At 41.8% G+C, this 23,565-nt stretch overlaps 2 protein-coding genes across 3 annotated transcripts; both read left to right on the plus strand.

The window, feature by feature from the left end:
* Positions 1 to 3,884: 3,884 nt before the first annotated feature.
* Positions 3,885 to 13,371, plus strand: LOC310851080 (CD59 glycoprotein-like). The gene is made up of 4 exons (XM_083753189.1): positions 3,885 to 4,034; positions 6,910 to 7,002; positions 8,437 to 8,538; positions 9,856 to 13,371. The coding sequence occupies exons 2-4, from the start codon at positions 6,939 to 6,941 to the stop codon at positions 10,053 to 10,055; spliced, it is 366 nt and encodes a 121-aa protein (XP_083609315.1). The 5' UTR covers positions 3,885 to 4,034; positions 6,910 to 6,938; the 3' UTR covers positions 10,056 to 13,371.
* Positions 13,372 to 16,542: 3,171 nt separating this feature from the next.
* LOC310850825 (guanylyl cyclase-activating protein 2-like) lies at positions 16,543 to 23,565 on the plus strand. Of its 2 annotated transcripts, XM_083752821.1 has the most exons (5): positions 16,543 to 17,702; positions 17,882 to 18,031; positions 19,870 to 19,978; positions 22,042 to 22,170; positions 22,601 to 23,565. In XM_083752821.1, exons 1-5 carry the CDS (start codon positions 17,508 to 17,510, stop codon positions 22,768 to 22,770), a joined length of 753 nt encoding a protein of 250 aa, XP_083608947.1. In that variant the 5' UTR covers positions 16,543 to 17,507; the 3' UTR covers positions 22,771 to 23,565. The 2 variants fall into 2 exon arrangements, with proteins under 2 accessions (XP_083608947.1, XP_083608948.1); XM_083752822.1 differs by lacking the exon at positions 22,042 to 22,170.

Raw genomic sequence — 23,565 nt, forward strand, 5'->3', positions numbered from 1 at the left:
AAAAACATCTGGATGGACTAGGTTGGGAAAGGCTGGTTTATACTAACTGGCAAGGGAATTTCAGACAGGGCCTCTTTCTAGCCCTTCCTGGAGATTCCAGGGGTGACATCTTCTGTGTGCAAAACATATGTTCTACCAATGCTATATTCATACCAAAGCTGTGTCCCCTTTCCAAGTTGTGTTGCATTGAAGCAATAGCTAAGATCAGGGGTAGACAATGTGATGTCCTTTGCTTGATAAGGACCCCAGCTCCCATCATCCCTGACCAATGCTGGCTGGGAATTGCCGTCCAAAACATCTGGCGGGCACCACATTGGCTACCCTTCTCCAAGACTCTTGGACAGTGAAAGCACTTTTTAAGAAGCATAATGTATATGAATGGAAAGGTCACATTTCTGTAATCCTACATTTGGGAATCATTGTTCATATTCCCAACTCTTGTCAAATATTTCCTATAGAGTGTAGGCCACATAGAGCCTATAGCAACTTTGAATCAAAACATTATCCTGTACTGATTCCATGTCTATGTTCTGTCTTGATCTTTTTTTAACAAATGTCCAGTGAAAAAAATAATGCACAGCTGGCAGCATTGTCAAACAGCAGCAAAATTACACTGAGGTCAATGGTTATGTTGCACGCACAAAGCATTCATGCAGCATTGACACACTGTTTGAAAGCAGCAAGTTATTTATTTCCAGAAGACTCCAACAAGTGCCTAAGGGCACAGTGAAATCCATTAGTTCACTACAATCAGTGCTTTTTTTCTTTAGAAAAATAGCTGCTGGTATCATGAAGCTGTTATAGCAAGTGGCACACTTTTTAACAACAAAAAAAGAGGTGCCAGTACTGCATACCTTTGAGTACCACCTGAAAAAAGCACTGACTACAATAATGTGTAACTATAATAATTTTTCCAATAAAGATTCCAAGTAGAAATGTTGCCAAATTTACCAAAATTTCTACCAGAGCCAGTATTGCATACAGCTTGACACAAACATGATTATGTGCACAATATATACATTTTGTGAATAATTTTGCATCTAATCAGTCTGACTTTTTAAAAGAAAATGTTCAAACATCTGGTGGTCATCAAGTTGGCAAAGGCTGCTGCCTGACTCAGTTGCTGCTGGCAGAACACTCCTATATACATCTGCTCAGAGTTAAGTCTCATTAAATTCAGCGGAGCTTATGCCCAGGAAAGTGTTCCTAGGATTGTAGCCTAAGCACCACAGCATCTGAGTTATATAAATTGGCATAGTTGCAACGAGTTCCCTAGCCATCAGTTTTATTTCCCCATGTTCTCCAACTTGTGCCTAACAAGCCCTGAAATGACCCTATCAGTATCCCCCAAGGATTGCCCTTTTGTGAATTAACGTGAAGGAAATAATCTAGTATAGATAAACAAGCAGGCATGCTTCCTGTAAGTAAAAGGGGTTGAATAAATTTTTATAAAGCCATTTTCCCAGTAAAAGAGAGAGAGAGAAAGTGCATCACACCAGCCAGAATAAGGAAGGACAAAGATACTGTGTGCTTTGAAAAAGATACAGATATGGATGTGGTGAAAATTGGCTGCAAGCCTGGGAATCAGTTATTGCTAACTGGTGAGAAGAAAAAAAGAAATAGAAGATTAGCAGAGCCCTAGGGGACGCAGGTGGCGCTGTGGGTTAAAGCCTCAGCGCCTAGGACTTGCCGATCGAAAGGTCGGCGGTTCGAATCCCTGCGGCGGGGTGCGCTCCCGCTGCTCGGTCCCAGCGTCTGCCAACCTAGCAGTTCGAAAGCACCTCCGGGTGCAAGTAGATAAATAGGGACCGCTTACCAGCGGGAAGGTAAACGGCGTTTCCGTGTGCGGCTCTGGCTCGCCAGAGCAGCGATGTTATGCTGGCCACGTGACCCGGAAGTGTCTCCGGACAGCGCTGGCCCCGGGCCTCTTAAGTGAGATGGGCGCACAACCCCAGAGTCTGTCAAGACTGGCCCATACGGGCAGGGGTAACTTTACTTTACTTTACCTTTAGGTCAGAAAAAGAACAGACACAACAGGATTCTGTCATGGCTGCACAAGATATCACCAAAGAGGCACGGGTAGATAGCTACCTGTGCAAGTATGAAGTGTAACTGGTAGTGTAAAAACCTGTTAAAGTTAATAAAAAGGTAAAAGAAAATCAAACTGTCTAGATTCCTGCTCTTGCACAGTGGTTTTGATCACCCACAGGGCACTTTTAAGAAAATAAAAGTAGGAACACCCCCTCAGCCTCTCATGGAGAACACAGGACAATGGTATAGTGCCAAAAGAAATTAGCAGTGCTGCAGGCCAAAGGGGTAAGCAAGAGAACCAGGGACTGAAGATATGCACCCACCCAGGTTTGATGTTTAACGGAGCAAACCTATACATGTCTTCTCAGAACCAAGTTTCACCAAGTGCAACAGGATTTACGCCCAGGTAAGTGAAATAACTCCCTCTCACAGTAAGTAACCTCAGGTGATGAGGACCAGCTGAAATGGACCCCAAACTGAGCCAGGAACAATGGTATTTAATAAATGCCTACTAAATGTCAGTGTCATATTAGACACAATATTATCCCAGCAATAAACTCCACAACATAGCTGTCAACTTTTTCCTTTTTAAGGGAAATTCCCTTATTCTGAATAGGATTCCTCACAAGAAAAGGGAAAAGTTGACAGCTATGCTCCACAACTCAGCCCCTGTAAAATGCACACATTATTAATATAAACAATTCATCAGAACATTTAAATAATAATACCCCATTAATATGTACAATAAAACATGCGGTCTGCATATTTTAAAATGTCTGAAGGTTCTCCCTCCATTTCATAATCTCCTATAACAGGACATTTATTGTGCAGATCAAGCCCAGCCCACTGAACCTTCCCAAGAATTTGCCAGGCTATTTATTCCATCCCGCAAAATATTGGAAGGTGTGTCTTCCTTTATGGCCACGTGGCCAGCCTTGAACTTCTCACACACGCCATCTAAAAGGGGCCGCCGCTACAATTCAGGGCTGCTCAGAACTGACTTTGTGGAGTAGCAATGCGCACATTTTAGTTTTTTCCGATTTTAAATAACGTTTAAATAACGACCGAGAAACCTCTGGCTGGTGACTTTTTCCTCTGATAGCCTTTTTCTCCTTTGGATATTTGGTTTTCAGTAGGCGGGTTTCCAGCTGTGCTTCAACATAAAATACAGACGCAGAGCGTCCTTCACAGACTCAGATACGGATCTTAAAACTGAAACCCTACTCGGCGGAGGGAGGAAACGGCGGGGAATCTGCTGAATTGGATAGAGAACATCCTGTTTTCTATTTCCAGGCGCTGCAGCTGAGCAATAATTAGCAGGTGATATTTGATCGAGGATCTGTCAGAGTTCCGTCCTGGGCGTAGCCAGGAATTATGTTTGCGGGGGGGGGCGGGACACCCACCTGGCACCATCCTCTGGCAGATTCGGAATATTCAATAACAGTTGTTTTGAATTACTTTCTTTTGACCCCAAGTGCTCAGAAAAAAATCTCTCAAATTCTTTCTACGGTTTCTACATTTAGTTAAATATTTTTATTGATTGACTTGATTTAGGAGGGGGGCAGTTGCTCCCCCCCCCGCTATGCCCATCAGTAGCGTTTATTTGCCTCTCTCTCAGCAGTGACAGAGAGGGGCTGTGTACCATGCATTTAAAGCTCATAAAGTCCCCCAGGTATCCTGGGAACTATAATTTACCTCTCGCCGAGCTACAATTTCCAGCACTTGTAACAAACTGCAGTCCCCCGCCCCTTTTTTTAATGGGAGTCCTAAACTGCAAATTCCTATCAAAGACAGTTTGGGATTTACTGGCGACGGAGCCGTTCCCTCTAGTTAACCCATGACGTCATCTTCCCCGCTAGCCCTTAAGCCAATCAGGAATCCCGCCCTCGGCCAATGAGGCTAAACCGAGGCTGGCTTTTGCTATATAAAAAAACAATTTCCCAGGGCCGAGCGGAGCAGCAGAGGGGCGTGTGTAGGTAGAAGCACGGAGCAGCCGAGGAGGGGTGAGTACAAGGGGCCTTTTTCTTCCGCCAGGGTCTTCTTGAGCATCAGCGACACCCCCGCGGCTTCTCCTCCAGTCTTTCCAGTGCCTTCGCTTTGTCGCTTTGCGCGTTGCAAGATGCGAGCGGCGCGAATGGGGTCGGATCCCTGGGCGGATCCGGGAGGTGGGCGGGTCGTCATGGGGAAAGCGCGTGGAAGGCATTCGGGACCGAAATAGTCGCTCGCTTAGCAGGCCGGTCTCGCGGAGAAGCCGAGGCAGGCGCAGCAATGCCCGCTTTCGAGCGCGGGGCTTAGAGGACGCGGCGCCGATCCCCCACCCGCCCCAGACTTCGCGGTACGAAGCGAAGGGAAATGTTCACCTATTGATGCTGGGGGAGAGGTTTCCGTCATGCTGGAGAGCATTATCGTTATTTATATAATAAATGCACAGGCTTGCCGTATATAAGGCCCTTCCAAGCTCGTTGCTCATTCCGGCGCATGGGCAGGTCCATAGGCGTAGCCTTAAATATAATAAATCAATAAAAGTGCTTAACTGAGGCTCTGTCTTCCCCAAACAAAAGCTTGCTGCCCCCCCCCCCCCCAAAAAAAAATCCTGGCTACGCATCCTACATTTCACAAGGCAAAACGTTACACGAAGGTGCTGCAGACCCAACCTGGTGTGACCCAACCCTGCTTGTTTGTGGAAAGTTTGCTGCCTGCTAAGGAATATGTATGGCTGTGGCCCATGGCTGATTTTTCAGCTGGGCCTCTAGAGCAGAGCTTTCCAGACTTTCCATGTTGGTGACATGCATCATTTCGCAAAATAGTAATTAAGTTTTACTAGCATACCAGAGGTTAAACCTTTTCCAGCCGTGGGAGGAGCGCCCTGAGCATTCGCACAACACACCTACACACTGTAGCCGACACACTAACATGTTGGAGCACCTCTTCCGTTGGAGAGGAATTCCTGTTTTGTTATTACTTCAAAGTGAACTGTTGTGTGGGGAAATGGCAACCAAAAAAAGCAATGAGCTGCATTGCTGAGTTCAATTCTGATCCAGTCTGCAGGCACCGTGAAAGCAAAACTGGAGGAAGGAAACTTTGGCCAAGAAGCTATGACTGATTACTGAGGTGTCAAGCAGGCAGAAATGTTTTGTTAGAAGCAGAAATACTGACAAGACCGCAGTCCAGATAAGAGGGTACACCAGTTTAAAGAAGAAAAGAGTTTTGTTACTCCATGCAGCTAGTAGTGCTGGGTGATAAGGTTTGATACCAAGTCAAGCCCATAAATAACAGAAACCGTTTTTGCAGTTTTCTCGTCTTGTCACTGCTACAGAATGAATTTTAGTTGAGTGTAAAAGAGAGAATTAAAGCAACAAGTCATCAAACCGGAAACAGTTTTTGGGATGTTTGGGAACAGAGTAGTCTTATTTTTATCTTCTGGATTCAATCTTATTTCATTGTTTCCACACAAAGTTTTTCCTGATGTCTTTTGTGCTGTGGTATGTTTTGTCTGCAGAAGAAAAGCATCGCTTTCAGATTCCATTCTTGTTGCTGGTAAAGAAACATTTTTCTTTGATTTTTACCTGGGCTAATCCTCAGTTTTGAATTTCTTGGATCCTATATATTGGCTGTGAATCCAAGAACTAAGGAGCTTGTTTCCTGGGATTCCATTGGTAGATACGTTCTTCTCAAGCCAGAAGGCCAAGTAGTTAGGACAACTAGGCTTATGCAATAAGCTTTTACTAGTGGTGTTTAGGTGGGGTGTTTAACTGGTGGAATTTAGGTGGTCCAATATAGTATTTAGCAATGGTTAAATAAATTGTACTTGATTACAGTACAGAAGATTATAATTTTGTACATAACAGCCACTTTGTATTTTCCTTACCTGAAGATTCATCCATATATGATGTGCTATTAGATTTCTCTTTGGTCAGAGGAGGTTGGTCTATGAGGGCAAATGGGGCACTACCCCAACTTCAGTCAACGCCCACCTGCCTCCTTATTTAGAACCAGCCCAGAGAGCGGCACTGGCTACCTCCTCAGTGTTGGCGTTGTAACCTGATGAGGGTGGGGCAAGCCAAGACTTAGTTGTCTCCACCTGTCTCTGACTCTGGCTCGAACTACAATTGGTCTCCTTACATTCTGCCCCTATGGTAACATAGGATAGTGCATATAGAAAATGGGTGGCATGCCAGTCCTCATATTTTTTTTTTTTGCACCACACATTTTCAGTGTTACCAGATTTGCGCAAGACTGCTGTTTTGGCCTTGTCATTAGTGCTGTTACTTTTTTCTTGCTCCAGAACAGCTTGATTAAACTACAATTTGCCAAAAGAAATAGAATTGTGGCTGCAAATAAAGTTATTGGCACCAAAGAGGGATTGGAGTGGTTGTGCATCACTGGGTAAAGGCGTCTCATTAAGGGGTGGCAATGAGAGTTTGGTGTAGAAATTGGGAGGATTTACCCACAATTTAAGAGATGCAAGCAAATTTCACTCTTGTGTAAGACCTCGGTTAAGCAAACAGAAATGGGTGTTGCGCCCCACAAAAAAGCACATGCCTCCATTTTGCTCATTGTGAGGCATGTTAATAAAGGATGGTGACATTTGCTTTTGTGGTATTGTGCAGGTTGGCTGGTTGGTTGCTGTAGTGGAAGTCCACACAAGGTTTTCCACTAACACAACTGGGCTTGCCTCTCTTCCCCCCACAAAATGCTCTGAAATTGGCTCTGATGGGGGTTCGGAGGATTCCAGAACAGCTCAAGGATGGGAGGAGATAGGGGATTGCTCCATCTGGCAAGTTGAAAAGATTCTGCTGACAACAGTTGCCGTAGTGCTACATTGAATTGTTGCTTCAGAACATCCAGCAGCAACCAAACTGTGTTTTTGCTTTATAGGCTAAGGCTGGGAAAATAATAACTGGAAGATGAAGACTCTTGTTACCACCGTTTTGATCGCCACATTTGTTCTGACTTTGTTCAGCCACTTTGGTAAGTATGCAAGTGCGCTATTAAAAATAGTGTGAACTTAGAGCAGGGCACTGAGCAGAGGAGGTGGGCTTCACAAAAAGGGGTTCAGGGGCTGGGAGAGAAATGTGGACTTGAACAGTTGTTGCTGGTATTTCCCCTAAAGAGTAATAGATATGGGGGGCGGTTTCTGGTGGGCTATGATTCTAGTAGGCCAAGGAGGATGTGCTTAATTTTGACTCCTGGAGGCAAACCTACTGGGATGTGGTAGGTTCTTCCTTTGTTAGGTAGGTAGGTCTTCAGAGATGCCAGCCACTGCATCTTATGGCTTATGGCTCATAGCTTAATCTATACTTGTGATATTATACTTGCGGTATTGCTGTTGAAACTGGTTTGTGCTGACTCCAGCTGTATTGTAGTCAGATCTTCTAGAATTGAATCGGGAACTCTAGAACAGACTTCTTCATATGGCTCTTTTGCATACATACTAGATTATACTTGGTTCCCTCGATGAGAAAAGCCTTGCATTAATGCCACAAACTATTTTTATTTATTTGGTTCAAATTTAGAACTCCTTTTTTCCTTTCCATGGGAAACCTGTGATGGCACACAGTAAAATTACATAATGTTGTTCAAAACAACATTAGAATACGATGATACAGGCAGGGATGTTCCTCCAGAGGTAGTTGGACTCCACATCTCATATATTTTGCCTATGCTGACAGGACTGATGGGTTTTGAAGTCGAGTAATCTCTGGAGAGGGATGCGGGTGGCACTGTGGGTTAAACCACAGAGCCTAGGGCTTGCCGATCAGAAGGCCGGTGGTTCGAATCCCCCAGACGCCCATTGCTCTGTCCCAGCTCCTGCCAACCTAGCAGTTCGAAAGCACGTCAAAGTGCAAGTAGATAAATAGGTACCGCTCCGGCGGGAAGGTAAACAGTGTTTCCGTGCATTGCTCTGGTTCACCAGAAGTGGCTTAATCATGCTGGCCACATGACCTGGAAGCTGTACGCCTGCTCCCTCAGCCAATAAAGTGAGATAGATGAGTGCTGCAACCACCACCCCCAGTCGGTCACAACTGGACCTAATGGTCAGGGGTCCCTTTACATTTACCTTAATCTCTGGAGGATTGTAGCTTCCCCTGTTGGAAGGACAACAGAGATCATTCGGAGTGCAACTTAAGGATGAATTCTATTGTTAGTGTTAAAGTGAACTAGGTGGTGGTGGGGAGTTTTACCTAGCAACCAGGTAAGGTGCCATGATCTTTACTAAAGCAGTATGTGCTCTGATGAGCTGTGACATCTGATATGCCTTTGCGGTACGCTTAAACACTTTTAACTTATCTTTTAATTATTTCTACATCAATATTGTAGTTCAAGCTTGTTACCAGGAATCTAGTTTCATGATGGAAGCCTGCAATAAGACCATCTTCTATTCTCCTCCCCTCTTTCATTTAGGAGCTGCCTTAAAATGTTATCAGTGTCTGGATGGTATAGGTCCATGTAAAACGAACGTCACATGCTCGGGTGATACTGATTCTTGCATATTGGTAAACTTGGGTAAGTATGCTGCCTTATCTGATTCATGTGTAACTTGTGATTAAGTACAATTTTAAAAGAACTATTTTCTTTACTTCATTATGGTCAGCACTTGTATTTTATGCATTTTTTCCTCCCAACTCACTGAAGTGAGGCCTTTTCTTCAAATTATTTTAGGGATAGGTTGTTGAGGAGATTGCATTGGTTTAAATATGGCATCAGGCAAATTTAATTGTCCTGCTTCTGACTCTTCTCTCCCCATCCTCATTAACATTCTTAATTAACTGCTGGTTGTACACCTAGCATTGTACTTTTTGGGGTACATTTGATGATGTGGAAGTCTCTGGGCTGATTTAATTAGATGAAACATTAAGGGAAGGTGGTAGGGGTCCCTGAGCATTTTAAAGTTGGGCAATCCATGAGAATGGATGTAACCTAATACTTGTATTGTACCACAAAAAGTAGAGCTCTCTCCCTGAGACACTGTTCTTGATATGGTGATAGATTTTTTTGGAACATGAAAGTGAATTTAAAATGTTTTCATAATAAATGCATATTAAAAACAAATGTTGAGCGATAAATCATACAAACTACATCTTTTGTACTTAAAGAAGTAAAGTAGGTCTTGGATTCAATGTGAAATTATTGTACACATTTTCATTTCCTCTTAATTTTCTCCTTTGCACCTGTGCAGAGAAGCAAATGGGTGCTGGATGGTTACTTTGGCTTGATACTATTGCCTTTGTTACTGGAATAGGAAGCTGGCTTCAAATAGCTCTTGTAAAGTAAAATATCTCAAATAAGATTTGGGGGCAAACACGTGGTTTATTTTTTTCTTTTTAGATGCTGTCTCTATATTTTTATGACAGTATTTTAAAAGCCACCTTGCGTGTTTTGAACAGATAGGCAATATTTTTTTAAATAACTGTAAGGAAGGTATGCCTGCCAACCTAGCAGTTCGCCTGCCAACCTAGCAGTTCGAAAGCACCTCCAGGTGCAAGTAGATAAATAGGGACCGCTTACCAGCGGGAAGGTAAACGGCGTTTCCGTGTGCGGCTCTGGCTCGCCAGAGCAGCGATGTCACGCTGGCCACGTGACCCGGAAGTGTCTCCGGACAGCGCTGGCCCCTGGCCTCTTAAGTGAGATGGGCGCACAACCCCAGAGTCTGTCAAGACTGGCCTGTAGGGGCAGGGGTACCTTTACCTTTACCTTTAAGGAAGGTATGGAAGACTTAAATAGACATTCTTAAACTCTTCTCCCCTCCCCCAATTTTCTTGCTCAGCAGGAAAGCAAACTACTTTCCATAAAATCTTGTCTTTGTGTTGTTGTTTTTTTAAGGTACTGGAAGAAATATCTCTACGTGCTGGAAATACTCAAACTGTGAAATTGACTTTATTGAGAAAGAATTCAAGAGTGAAAAGTTCACTTTTCATTGCTGCCAAAAAGATTTGTGTAACGGCAGCCCAGTTACAGCAGTTAGTAAGATGGTCCTTGGCTTAACTTCTGTGCTGATCGCAATCCAGATGCTCTGCTTCTGATCTGGCGTAGGAAATTCTTTGAACAAAAAGAAGTCATTTCATACCTATTGACAAATAGCCTTGTAAGAGAGAGCACCACACATTGAGAACAGAGACCGAATAAATCAGGGAAAATGGAAAGTAGAATAGCAAAACTTGTTTACTACATTGTAGTCACTGCATTGTGGGTTTTTCTTTGTGGTGCTTCATTCTGCTTGTACACTTGTATCACTTTTGTGCACTTAAACTTTTCATAGCAGAGTTTTTGAATCTAATGAAACTGCCAACTTAATTTTCATCTTTTCCTATCTGTAAGACTTTTATCTCAATAATAAAAGTGTCTACTTGACATTTGAACTGCATACCCTTTCATCATGGGCCTCTGTTTCCATACCACAACTTGCAACCAGTTGAAGGCATATTTTTGCTGGCTACTGTCAAATACACTTACGGTTCCTATTCTTTCTTCCCAACATGGCTATAAGGAAGTATTTCTAGTGAGGCATATTTCACATGGTGGGTAAGAGTTCGGAAGGCGTGATTTGGACAGTCCTAATCTCCACTTCATCCTAAATTTCCTCATGCCAATGCTTGCAGTAACCTTGCAGTCCAGTGACCCTGAGCAGCGTCTTGTGACATCCCATCACGGGTCCAAATGTATTATTGTACTCTAGGATTAAATGGGGCAGCATTTCAGACAATGTTTTATCTAGATCTGCAGCTCACAGATAATATAATAGACACTCGCTGTCTAGTGCCAATCTAGTGCCTGCCAACAATCCCTGGAATCTCAATTCTGCAGCACATGTTTAACTTACCCAACAAGCATGATGGGATATTTTATAATTCGCTATGCAAACAAGCAGCTTGGTTGGTGATGTTTTGTTGCTTTTATACTTGTTTATGTACAACCTTTCACATGTTTAAAATATTTCTAAAACCACAATGGCACCCTCACTCAATAAGTGGTGTGCTTGATAAGGATTGCTAAATTAGTTGAAATGCTTTCCAACTATGAGTTCAGAGGAATGATGGGGATGCCACTGGCCATTTATTAGTGTCACTGGATAACATGAAGGTTACTTGAACATTGCCCAATAGTCCCCTGCTCCCATCCATGCCAAAGCTGCTATAGGAAACTGGTTCACTAGAGCTGTCATGTTTAAAAGTAGGGACCCATCACAAATTTTGCACGAGTGGGTAGATGGAAATGAAGGTCATTTTCAAGGTGACGTGGATAACCTGTTGCTGCCTGAGACGAAATAGGCTACCTTTAGGAAACTGCTGCAGCTTGTTTATCAACCTATTTGGATAGGCTTTAAATCAAAACGAAGGCAAGGAGATGTGCTATAAAACATAGCAGAAATGGAACTCCCATGTTGAAGGCTAAGGTGTTGTAAAAGCACGCAATACTTAGGGCAGAAACATGACTCTGGACTTCAGTATACTTAACAAGGTACCTAATAATTTTCAATATAAAATACTATGGTTTAAATTGAATCCCCCAATTATACATGCAAAGTTATTCAACTCCTCCATGGTAGGTGGATCTATTGCAGCTGGCAATTGCTTCCTCCTGGAAAAACAACATAAGATTGTGGAACCCATCACAATGATATAGCACAGGAGTTGATGTAGCACAGGAGTTGCAGCCACCTGTCTCTGGAATATGAGGAGCCCCTTGCTTACAGATAAGTATACTTGCTTGCACAAATAGTTTTAGATCCATGACCCCCTTTAAAATATACCTAAAGCAACTCCTTACGGTTAATAGTACAATAATGCTCATATATAAACAAACTATTAACAGCTTGGCTGGTAGCCAGATTCTACGCCCAGATTTGTAGGTACAGGTTCTAGAATAAAATAGTTTACTAGGGGAAAGCTGATGTCACCCTTGGGGCGCCTCAGGGTCAATTTTTATGGTAGCCCAAATCTCAGTTGTACGCGTATATGTACAGGTATATATCTCAATTTTAATTCAGGAGCTACTGCTGCAAACTGCTCCAATTGCATATTTTATCTTTATGAATGCTGCCATTATTGTGTTATATGAGCTAGTCTGACCGTAATAAATTATGTTATCTATTATTATTAATTAAATTTCTATTCCACCCTTCATCTGAAGATCACATGGAGATTTGCAATAGATTTGCCGTTGGAGTTCGCTTAGAAGAGCATTGTTTTAGGCAACTGCTCTCAAAAAATACATCTATTATGCAGTTCAGTTATTCAGACATCAATGATTCAGTCAGTCTCAACCATTTTTCCATGGAATGTTTAACCAAGAGCGTCTGTTAATGGTTCACTGAGAATGGCTCACTTCTGTTGGTCTGGTGGAATTCTACTGGAAATGTTCACGTATTTTACCACAAAACACTCAGAATAATATAAATTCATTAATGTTTGAATGAATTAATGAAAAAACCACAGAGCTATTATCAAATTTCACAAATGCATTCCCTGTGTTGCTGCTTATTGTTCATCTGCTCATCTAGTGAAATAAAATGGTATTACCTTCATGTTAAAAAAGCATAGTTTTATTTATCTCCCCAAGCAAATGAACCAGCATTCATATAAAACAGGTAAAAAGCAATCAATAAATCTTTGCATGTAACCTGATCTTGAAATTAGTTATAATTGCAAGAGAAAACATCATTAAACATTATAGGCAGGTCTAAAAAATAATTTACGGTACCTGAACAAAAGAAACCCTGGGACAACAACCCTTTCCACCTTAAAATTCGGTGGGATTGACTTATTTGTCTTTGCCAGTGAATTGCAAAGTAAGGGAGCTGTTATTGAAAAAGCATTGTAGTGGGAATCTGCCTATCTTATCCTCCAGGGATAAGCCTGAGCAGAACCTTATCAGCTTCACTTGAAAAGGATTAAGTGTGGGATAACCAGCCTCATACAATCAACATACTTAAGTCTGATTAATGCATGAAGGGGTAAGACCATAGAGAAAACTATCTTGCCAAGCTTACATCACTTTGGGAGCAACTAGGTAATCAAGCCTATTGTTTTCTCCCAGTAGCTGAGAAGCTCAATGTGTGAGGAGGTCTCAGCTGGTTGCTCCAAGGCCAGACCGCATGGTTCCAACAAGCCACTCTTGAGTTCCTATACCAATTAAGTTAGGAATATTCACTACTTCAGAACCAAGCCAAGTTTTATTGCCTGTGCAACATTTTTTTGAATGCTGTATGGAAAAGCACATGAATCTGGCCTCTGAAGAGTTTGTAAGCAAACCATTTTTAATGTGTTTATATTTTATTGAAAATATTTCAATTAAATGAAATAAAGTGAAGAAATGAATATGTAAACCATTTTAAACTTACTGAACTTGTCTTTTTGTATGCTAAGGGAAGAGGGGAACTTTGGAAGGCACTGAGCAGAGCATATTTTAAAAGTCTAACAGCCTATCTTTCCACATTTTACTTTGCTGCATATTTTGTGATTTTAAATCTCTGCTGGGGTTCTCTCACTAAAAAGTACTTGCCCCAAACCTGGATCTAGGCATCCAGGAATTCTTGAGCTCCCAGTATTTGTTGGGGCAAGCCATGACTGTTAAAGTATAAATCAAATCAAATCAAATCAAATTTTATTAAACGGTCACAGACCAGATTAACTGTTAAAGTGTATAATATTGCTTTAAATTTAAGATGTGGGTGTGGCCTTTGTAGAGTCCTCCTTAACCCCTTTCTGTTTTAACATCCTGAATGTAATTTGATATCATTAGTAAACTTGGCCACCTCACTACTTAACACCAAATACAGATCGCAGGGTGGCCATGGACACAGCTTTGAAAGGTAACAGTGACAAATGGCTGGAAGCAAACAACCATTTGAGGAGGGGATGGCTATGAACACAGCTCAAGATGACAAATGGTGTTGGAGGCAACACACAGGTTGCATTAAGAGGCTGAGAAACATAGGTGGGGTTTGGGGGGCGTTGACCACTGATGAAATTCTGAAAGGTAGTGATGACCAAGTTGGACTTGAAGCTGTAGCTTCTTGCAGGATAGCTGGGAAGCTGTCCTGCTCCTCAATACTCAGCCACACCTGTAGCTTGAGGCAGCTGCTCCAGGAACTGAATGGGAGGCCCTGGTTTGGTCAAGGTCTTTGTAAGAACGGCAACTTCAGCTCAAGCAAGACACTGACCACCACCTTGTAAGGAGCACAGGATTGAGGAGAGGCTGTTAGGTAAGGATTTCTCACCTTCAGACTGTGGCTGATACTCTAGGGAAGTTCATATGGTTTCCCCCCAAAGGACCCACATGGGCCCCTATATGCTTTCGTTTACACTAAAGCTTGTGCTTGGTCTGAAATGATCTCTTTCTCAGAGTCCACCTTAGCTTGGCGGTGGGAGGCATGTGACCTTCTCCAGTAGTTTCTCCACATTCAGAACTGTCAGGTGAGCTCTGGCTGTTTCCTGGCTCTTGAGGAAACATCCACCAGCTATAATGGATATCTTCCTAATAAATGGCATGGACAGGCCTGCCTGCTGGGTTTGGCCAGCATTCCTGACTATACACACACACACAGAATCATCCCTCTCTGCAGGAACCTGACCTTAAAGTTGTTATCTGAAGTTTTCATTGCATTTGTGTCGTAAATCTGCTGGAATAACTTCCCCGTGGTAGACTGAGCTGTATTGATTGATGGCAACACAGCCTCCCTTTGTAAAGCTTCCTCAGCACTATGTATTTCTTCAGAATTAATAGAATCAATGGTAAATAATTCCTCAATGAAGAAAATCTGGTTCCAGACTAGCTGTCTCATTTTCCATGATGTTGAATCTCTGCAGATGCCACAATGGCAAGCCATATGCAATGTACTGTATTGACCTTTCTCAGGCTCTTGTTATCAAAGCTCAGTCACAACTAATTAAACCTGGCATGTGATGATTCATCCTGCATGTTTGTTTCCTTTTCTTGTGAAAACTAGGTGGTTATGAAGCATTTTCATGGCAGCTAGCATTTTAAAATCTCAAAGAGACAACTTCTGTCCCTGTCATTCTGGTCCCTGCTCCTGCTTTATGATGAAAACAATGGACAGGATGCAGTCATATCCTAACCTCACTTAGGTCCGCTTTCTACACAAACCTCTGAAAGATTCCTTTCTTGCTGTCCCACCAAGGTCTGAAGTATGTTTGGTACCCAGGCTGTGGAACTTCCAATGCAGGGAGCACCATTTAGCCCCCTCTTTGTTGCTCTTCTGAACTAAATTTAAGACACCTTTTTATTTAAACAGGCTTTTGACCTGTCAAACTTATATGTTCTATCTGCTGTTGTTTTTAACAGGCTGTTTATCTTTTTGTTGTAGTGGCTCCTAGTTTATGTTGGTTGTTGTTAGCCACATTGGCCAACACTATGTAGCAATGATGATGATAAAAATATTCTTCCACCTCTTTGGTTGGAAGTGTGGAACCGTAACATAAAGTTTACAGCATGTATGTCCCTGAGAGAAAATATTTGGAAGATGCTATACAGGTGGTATCACACCCCTGTGAAGTTGGCCAAAATGTATAGATTAAAGGATAAGAAATGCTGGAAATGTGGGGAGGTGGAGGGTGACCTATATCATCTATGGTGGACATGTAAAAAGGTGAAAGGCTTTTGGGAATTGATTTACAATGAGCTTAAAAAAATATTTAAATACACCTTCCCCAAAAGACCCGAAGCCTTTTTGCTGGGAATGTTGGATAAAGATATTAAAAAAGAAGATAGAACGATATTCCTCTATGCCACCACAGCAGCGAGAATTTTGTTGGCACAATATTGGAAAGTGGAAACTATCCCCAATATAAATGATTGGCAAATTAAAATGATAAAATATGCTGAGCTTGATAAATTAACAGGTAAAATAAGAGACCATGATGAACAGAAATCTCTGAAAAATTGGAGTAAATACTGGAACTACATTGGAATAAATGTTTAATGTGACTGGCGGGGTCAGAACAATACTACCAGCGTGTGAATTTAGGTTTACAGATCAAAAATCAAATACGTGAATGGAAGTAAATGTTCGAGACTTACCAAAAGGATGGAAGGAAGTCCAGGAGGTGGGTTTTTTTCCCCTCTCCTTTTTTTGTGAAGTAGCCGGACTAATCTCTCTTTGTATAGTTAGAGAGAGGAAAAAGTTTGGCTTGCATATTTTTACTTTTTTCTTGTTGTATTTGTTTGTATTTGTTTGTATGCCTGTTATGTATATAATGTTAATAAAAATGTATTTGGAAAAAAAAATTCTTCCACCTCTTAAGCAGGGCAATGTATACTTGTACAGTGGTACCCCAGTACTTAATTTGTTCCAGAGGTCTGTTCTTAACCTGAAACTGTTTTTAACCTGAAGCACCACTTTAGCTAATGGGGCCTCCCGCTGCCACTGTGCCGTCGCTGCACGATTTCTGTTCTCGTCCTGAAGCAAAGTTCTTAACCCGAGGTACTATTTCTGGGTTAGCGGACTTTGTAACCTGAAGCATCTGTAACCTAAAGCGTCTGTAACCCGAGGTACCACTGTACCCCTATTGGCACAATCTGTGTGTGTTATATGTGAGGATAGTTAAACCTGCTTTCCCTCGTGCCATGGTCCCAATCCATATCAGGGTTCCCAGCAGCTATACTTAACCTTTTATAAATCTGAGATCCAGTCATGATTTTCCCACAACCCCATCTTCTTGTGCTGTCAGAATCATACACTGCTATGCCTCAAACATACACAAAAAAGTGCCATTTCTTCTATTTTGTAAAAAATGTTACTTTGGTATTCATTAGTCTTAAGCTTCTTACATGTTTTCCCCAATATACATATTTCTGCATGGACAGTGGATAGCCCAAATAATATGTGTATTGCTTTTAACTATTTGTTAATAACCTTTTACAAGGGGACAAGGGTGCCAGCTTGAATAAAATATTGTGGGAGCCCTGGTAAGCCCCATCCCACATAATCACATGACACATTGCACACACACCATTTGAATGGGAATCTCCATCAACTATGGGAGGCAGCCTCTCAAATATTTTATTGTGGGAGGCAAAGCCCTCATGGCCCCTAGGAATTGGCTCCTGTGCAGGGGGATTGCAACCAACATGTGATCTAACTGAATGACCATGTCCTCCTTTTCCAATTGCAGGATGTCTCCGCTGTAACCATGTTGTTGCTAAGGTTTGTTGTACTTTGTTGCAGCCCAGTTCCAAGGCTGCATGCAATGTGGTCAACATGAGTGCACTGGCATTATTAGAACTCCAAAAATATAACTATGATGCAAGCTACTCTGCTAAGAGAAAATGCTCTCAATTGTCTGGACACAATAAGAAAGGCATTGTGTTTGGATTATAGAAGCTGCCCATTGTTCTGGTTTAAAGCTTTAAGACAAATCTTTGTTTCATAACATCACTGTAAGTTACTTACACTTTCAGGGTAGAATATTTATAAGGCATTTGAAGCCTCACTGGGGTTTACCTGTTCTTAGAGCATGGGGCAGCTCCACACTGGTAACATGAAAGGAACAGAGGTGGCAGAATTACAGGATATGTACAAAAAGTTTGTTCTAGAATGCCCCAGCGGAGGTCTCCATTTGCATGAATTTAAGCAGTTTTTTGGCATTACCAGCCAGAGTGAAGCATCTGAATATGCTGAGAATGCATTTAAATCCTTTGACACGAATGGGGTGAGTATAATTTTCAAAAACACTTGTAGATAACTTCTGTGTACATCCATCTAATTCAGGTTGGAGGCTTATTATCCTAGAAGCACCCAGCGAAAATTATGATTGATCTGCCATTTCTGTTTGGATAATTTTAAAAATATTGATGTTTTCAAGTGATTGCTTTTCTATTAATGTTTCAGGATAACATGATAGACTTTTTGGAATACGTAGCAATTTTAAACCTAGTACTCAGAGGGAAACTTGAGCACAAACTGAAGTGGTCATTTAAAGTGTACGACACCAACAGGAATGGCTTTCTTGATAAGGCTGAACTAAGGAAAATGGTGAAGGTAAGAAGTCCTTCTAGAGGAAGAGGGGCCCCCAGCAATGACTTGGCAGGATTACGCCAAACAATGAGATTGGTTGAACCTCTTTACCATGAATTATTATTTATTTCACTGCATCTATATCCCACCTATTCTCCAAGGAGCTCAAGGTGGTGCTCATGATTCTCCCTGTTTTCACACAGTCCCCACAACAACCCTGCAAAGTAGGTTAGGCTGAGAGGTGGCGTCTGGAGGAAGGCAATCCGGTGAACTTCATGGCTGAGTGGGGATTTGAACTCTGGTCTCCCAGGTCCAACAACCTAACCACTACACTGACTTTTAGCTGAATCTAAAAGACTACTAAAAGAAATGTAAGCTGAATGGCAGGTGCGCTATACACCCCAGGTGTCAGATGAAGAACAGGTGGGGGGGGTGAGAGATCAGCCTTATGGCATGATTTAAGTCAAAATTTGAATGCTGCACAATGATCATATTGAAAGGAGGAAAATGAGAGATTGTTTTCATTGGTATCATTAATATGCATACACACAGCTGCCCTTTCCAATCTGACCGGGACATGGAAAGAAAGGGACAGATCACTACTCTGAGACAAAGTCTAAAAATATATACAGTATATATACAAATTCTGGATTGAGAGTGGGGAGTAAGGAACTCCCAGGTCTCTTAGCAACTTTCTGTACTTGTGTAGAGAGGCTGCCTTAGTTGATAAGAACCCCAATTGTAGAGAAAAGAATCAGTGCCATAATTTTTGACCTGAAGTTCAGGTTGCATTGTCCAGGGCTTTGTGGATGTATTTCTCAGTTTTTCTGACTTGCTGCCGCTAGTCTAATTTGCCGATGCTGCCTTGTTTCTTTGTTGTGCACACCTCACTCACTGTCTGACACAAATTGCTCCCTTATTTTGCACCCTCCTCTGTTGGGGTGTACATGGTTTGTCCCTCCGTCTGCTCCAAATGAAAACAGACTCATCTGTGGGAGTTTGACAAAATGATGCCTCCATTTAGGGCACTGAACTACAGGAATAAGCTTTATACTGGCTGCTGCATGCAGGAATCTCTCAACCTCCCCTGGGAAAATAAATAGCTAGATACATCAACTCCAAAAGTGCTGATAGCCTATAAAAAAACATATGGGGAAAACAACCTCTAAAAACAATGTCAGGAAGAATAACAGAATCTATGCCCATACTGGTCCACAGATAGTGTCTCACCCCAGAGAAGTTGCTCCAGATCTTGGCCAGTATGTGTGTCATTAAAGCACATATAGTGGGAGCATTGATTTGTGCAAGATGATTTATCATACATTGCTTAATACCCAAACAGTCTCTAAGTGGTTTACAAAAGGATTTGCATGGACTGCCAGTTTGTTACCAGGCCAAGTCAAGGTTTTACTGCTGGTATATAAAACTGCTAACGGCTTGGGACAGGTTTACTTGCGACATTATCTTGCCTCATACATACCTGTTCAACCACTTTGATCAACAGAACTTGAAGTTTACAAATGCCATATAATGTTTGTTCTGCATTTGAGAGGAACATTTTATTTACTGCAGTAAAATCTATCCTTTACAATCCCCTGCCCTACTGACATTAGGTGAATGCTCTCACTACTGTATATTGATTTAGGTGCCTGCTGAAATCCTGTTTATTTCAGCAAGCCTACCCAGGCATGGGTTTTAGTTCGCTATGTTTGTTACTTTCTACCCCTGCCTTTGTCCCCTTCCTCTCCTATTTCCCTTGTGTGTTGACAACCAATTTGTAAGTGACTTTGTAAAGTGCCATGTATGGATGGTGCCATATAAATACGTGTGGTTTTTTTAATTATTAAATTAATTTCCCCCAGAGTGTCTATAATGTCAAACAAGGATGGGCAAGAAATATGGATACTCAGATGTCAACCCCGGAGGAAGTGTGTAACAGAATATTTCAACTTATGGATGAAGATAATGATGGTAAATGTACTTTATTGTTAGAATTATATGTGGGCTTCCAAAAAGTGGCAGTGGCTTGTAAGTGATAGTGGGTCCAATGGCTCTGCATTTGCTGTAGAGGGGGAAGTGAGGGGCAGATTGCGCTTGTCAGCTTGGGAAAGTAGCTCTTCTAGGAGAAGGAATCTCTGATCCCAAACTTCCACTGCTTTGTACGGTATCTTTGAGAGAAAAATGGTTAGGGAGTAAACCCTACATAATTCCAGAGTAGAGTCCCTAACACAGTTGGCGCCTTGTACACCTCCTTCTGGCAACTCCTGCAGCCAAGCTGTTGCCAAATGTGTCACTCTGCTGTCTTTTGGACCACATCAGTGAGTCTTGTAGTCTGGGCAGCCCAGGACCTCCACACACACTGCCCAGGTTTGTGTCCTGGGGAGGTCACTTTGGTGCGGCTAACACAGTGGTTTGCCTTCACCCCTGAAGGATACTCCACTGTCTTCTGAGATGCCAACAATTCCTCTTTGAACAAATATGTTGAGATATACTACCTGGGAACAATGCTGACCATTCGGAAAAAATGAACTAGCAAGTTTTAGCTTTCAGGCTCACTGCCAAAAAAGGAAAGTGCCAGGCTGTTTCTCCCCCAGCATCTGTGTCTTTTAGCTGTGCACTTTAAGTGAATGGATGGCTTTTGTATTAGGTGCTACTCCCATATCTGCTCCAAAAGTGAAGGGTTCTGTTCTGGACCCACAAAAGAGTGCTGGGCTCAACCCAAGGCTAATCATCCAAATACTCTGGCCTCTGCCTCTAGGCCCTGTCAGGTCCCACACTTTAATTTCAAGAGCCTGCAAGCTCTAATATTGTTGCATAACACAGTACCGTCAGTGCAGTCATATTTTCAGTATAACACAGAAATACTAGTTTTCAGACATATCTCTGCTCTTGACACATCACATTTCAAGAACAGAAAACAAATATTTGAAGCCATTTGACTCGAACGTTATTCATATCAGCAGACTGTTGCATGCTATGTGGCTCGCTAATTTGTGGGTGAAGACCTGCATTTTGAGAATTAATCAGATAGGGCTTAAACCATCCTAGCTAGGAGTGAGAGGGACTCCTTTGTCCAGAAGCTCCCACATACCCACTGCCTCTCTGTAGATTCTAGTTTTAGCACAGCAGCCTGGTCAGTTTTATACTAAAGCTTTGCTGCTGAGAGAGAAGTGCCCCCCAGGCTCTGCCTATTGCTGGATCCTCTCTCTCCCCCCAGGGAAACACATAACAGTTTGCAAACTATTTGCACAGCCCTCTCATTTTGCCTTCCAGTTTTTGGTTACACTGGTGTGTGACGGAGTCTTGAGCATTACCTGTTATGGACGCTTGGTCGCTGCCAGTTATGCAAGATTGGCAAATGCCACTAACTTTACAGCTGTTTGTTCAGAGGCAAGTCCCACCTTATTCAATTGGACGTACTCCCTTGAAAGTTTGTTTAGGATTGCAGCCTAAGTTAATTATCTTGGGGAATTTGGGGAGAATGGCCAATCATGTAGAAAAGAGGGCTAAGCTTTTCTGATAATGCCTCAGCTGTGAGCTATGATATATACACAATAGAGGTTATCGAAATAAGACGTCTCAGGACAGCTGCTCAGTTGCATAACTGTTCGGCTGGCAGAACAATACAGTTCTTAGTGACTCACTTAAAAGACTCCCTGGGAGGAACCTAAGATTCACCAAAACTATACAGAAAATAATGTTTTGACTTTATTGTTTATTAAGAAGTATCCTGATTAAAAACTGAGGTCAGTGGCTTGGCTTCAGGAAACTGCAAGTACAACATGCCCCCATGGCTCCTCTTGTCCTTCCATGTCTGACCAATAGTGGCTGGGAGGAAGAAGAGCAGCAAAGCAACACTCTGCACTTGTTTCCCCTTTCTGTTGCTCAGACTCCATTTCCCCTAAGTAAATTGGAATAATACTGGCCTATCGTATAATATGATGGAGCTCAGCAAATGAAGTACTTTGCATGTAAGATAATATTCATTTATGGGTAATGATAACAGATAATCTACTTTGGTCTTTCTGTGGCAGAACAAGACTCCACTCTACAGTACACTTGCTCTGAAGCAAGGATGTCAAACTCAAAGAGCTCAGAGGAACAAATTTCATGCTTAGTAGAGGACCAGGAGTGTCACAGGCATATTTTCACCAACAAATGTAGTAAGATGCCAAACCACCAATTTCAATCTGATATACAACTAAAGGGGTGGGAGGCTTAAGCTCTCTTTCTTTAAACATTTATAGCAGTAAGAGGACAATAAATGAAATATTGCTGTGCTCTGGGGGCTCCTAAAGCAAATGTCCTGAGTAACCATAACTACTCACCCATCTGGGATTGCACAGCAATTTTCGTTTTAGAATATGCACTACAGTTACTACATTATTCAGTAAGAGCAAATGGCAAGCCATCCCTTCCATTATACAAAAGGCGTTGGCTTCCCAGTCCCAAAGATGATTCTGACCTTTGTTGTGTACACTGGAGATTCCTAAAAGTTCTGATGTGTCTCCTAGCTTGTGTTTGATACCCTGATCCACTGGTTTAAGTTATGGCTGAACCTCTTTTAATCCATTTTTGAAATTATTCTTCCAGGAAAAATTTCACTGAAAGAGTTTGTTGATGGAGTGCAAAGAGATGAGTGGGTAAGGAAAATGTTAAACATAGATCCCACAGAATGGATCCTTGAACATCAAAGAAAAAAGAATGCAGATGAAAAGGATCAAACACTGGAGGAAAAAGACATGTCGTCAGACCTTCCCTAGCATGGGTTATTGTATGTGAAATATTTTCAGCATGATGGCACTTTGATCCCATGAAATGAAAAGTAAAAAAGGGTCAAAGGCATTTTAGCTATTATATAATCTAAGGAGTAGCTATGTACTATCTCTTGGCCATTTTCCAGAATAACATCTTTCAGATAACCAAGCAGAAAAAAGGGTATGTGATATCCTAACATATCAGAGATATTAACCTGAACATATTTCCAGAATATTTCTGTCTGAGAACAATTCCAAAATATATGTATGTAATCTGTTTTATTTAATCCACATCACCAACATTTATCTGATCCTAATTTATATATTCAATTCATAAGGCATTAAATGCCAATCACAGAAGGTTTTTAAATAGTTCTCCTTTAGGAAAAAATTATAATAGAATGGAAGTTGTCCCAAATCCAGTTCCATTGTTTCCTGGTTATTCTTTGACCCAAATCTTGCACCCATTTTCTCATATATGCATCCTAGTTCTGATCAAAGCATAACCAAAGGTCATAGAATTTTGCAATTATGCCTTCATTCAAATAAGAGAGAAAAAGAATACTTTTTGAGCACTTGTCACAGTGGGAGATGATACTCATTTGCAAGGAATATGTACTGTACAAGGAAACCAAAAGATAGCCGAATGAATCTTGCTACAGAGGTAGTTTAATATTTCAGAGTGCTGGCATGGTTTGGGGACTAGTCCTGCATACATAGGAGCTTGCATTTGCACTCTCATAAAGTCTGTTCAACTCAATCATTTTTTCAATAAATACAAATTCATTTTAAAAAATCAAA

This window comes from Podarcis gaigeae (genome assembly GCF_964106915.1).
Source record: "Podarcis gaigeae genome assembly, chromosome: 1".
NCBI lineage: Eukaryota > Metazoa > Chordata > Lepidosauria > Squamata > Lacertidae > Podarcis > Podarcis gaigeae.

What these genes read in the sequence shown, in the direction of transcription:
- LOC310851080 (XM_083753189.1), top strand. Translation starts at nt 6,939, where the DNA reads ATGAAGACTCTTGTTACCACCGTTTTGATCGCCACATTTGTTCTGACT. An exon ending in GACTTTGTTCAGCCACTTTG is followed by an intron (nt 7,003 to 8,436) that starts GTAAGTATGCAA and finishes TCTTTCATTTAG; the next exon opens with GAGCTGCCTTAAAATGTTAT. An exon ending in TTGCATATTGGTAAACTTGG is followed by an intron (nt 8,539 to 9,855) that starts GTAAGTATGCTG and finishes TGTTTTTTTAAG; the next exon opens with GTACTGGAAGAAATATCTCT.
- LOC310850825 (XM_083752821.1), top strand. Translation starts at nt 17,508, where the DNA reads ATGGGGCAGCTCCACACTGGTAACATGAAAGGAACAGAGGTGGCAGAA. An exon ending in AACTAAGGAAAATGGTGAAG is followed by an intron (nt 18,032 to 19,869) that starts GTAAGAAGTCCT and finishes AATTTCCCCCAG; the next exon opens with AGTGTCTATAATGTCAAACA. An exon ending in TATGGATGAAGATAATGATG is followed by an intron (nt 19,979 to 22,041) that starts GTAAATGTACTT and finishes TTTCTGTGGCAG; the next exon opens with AACAAGACTCCACTCTACAG.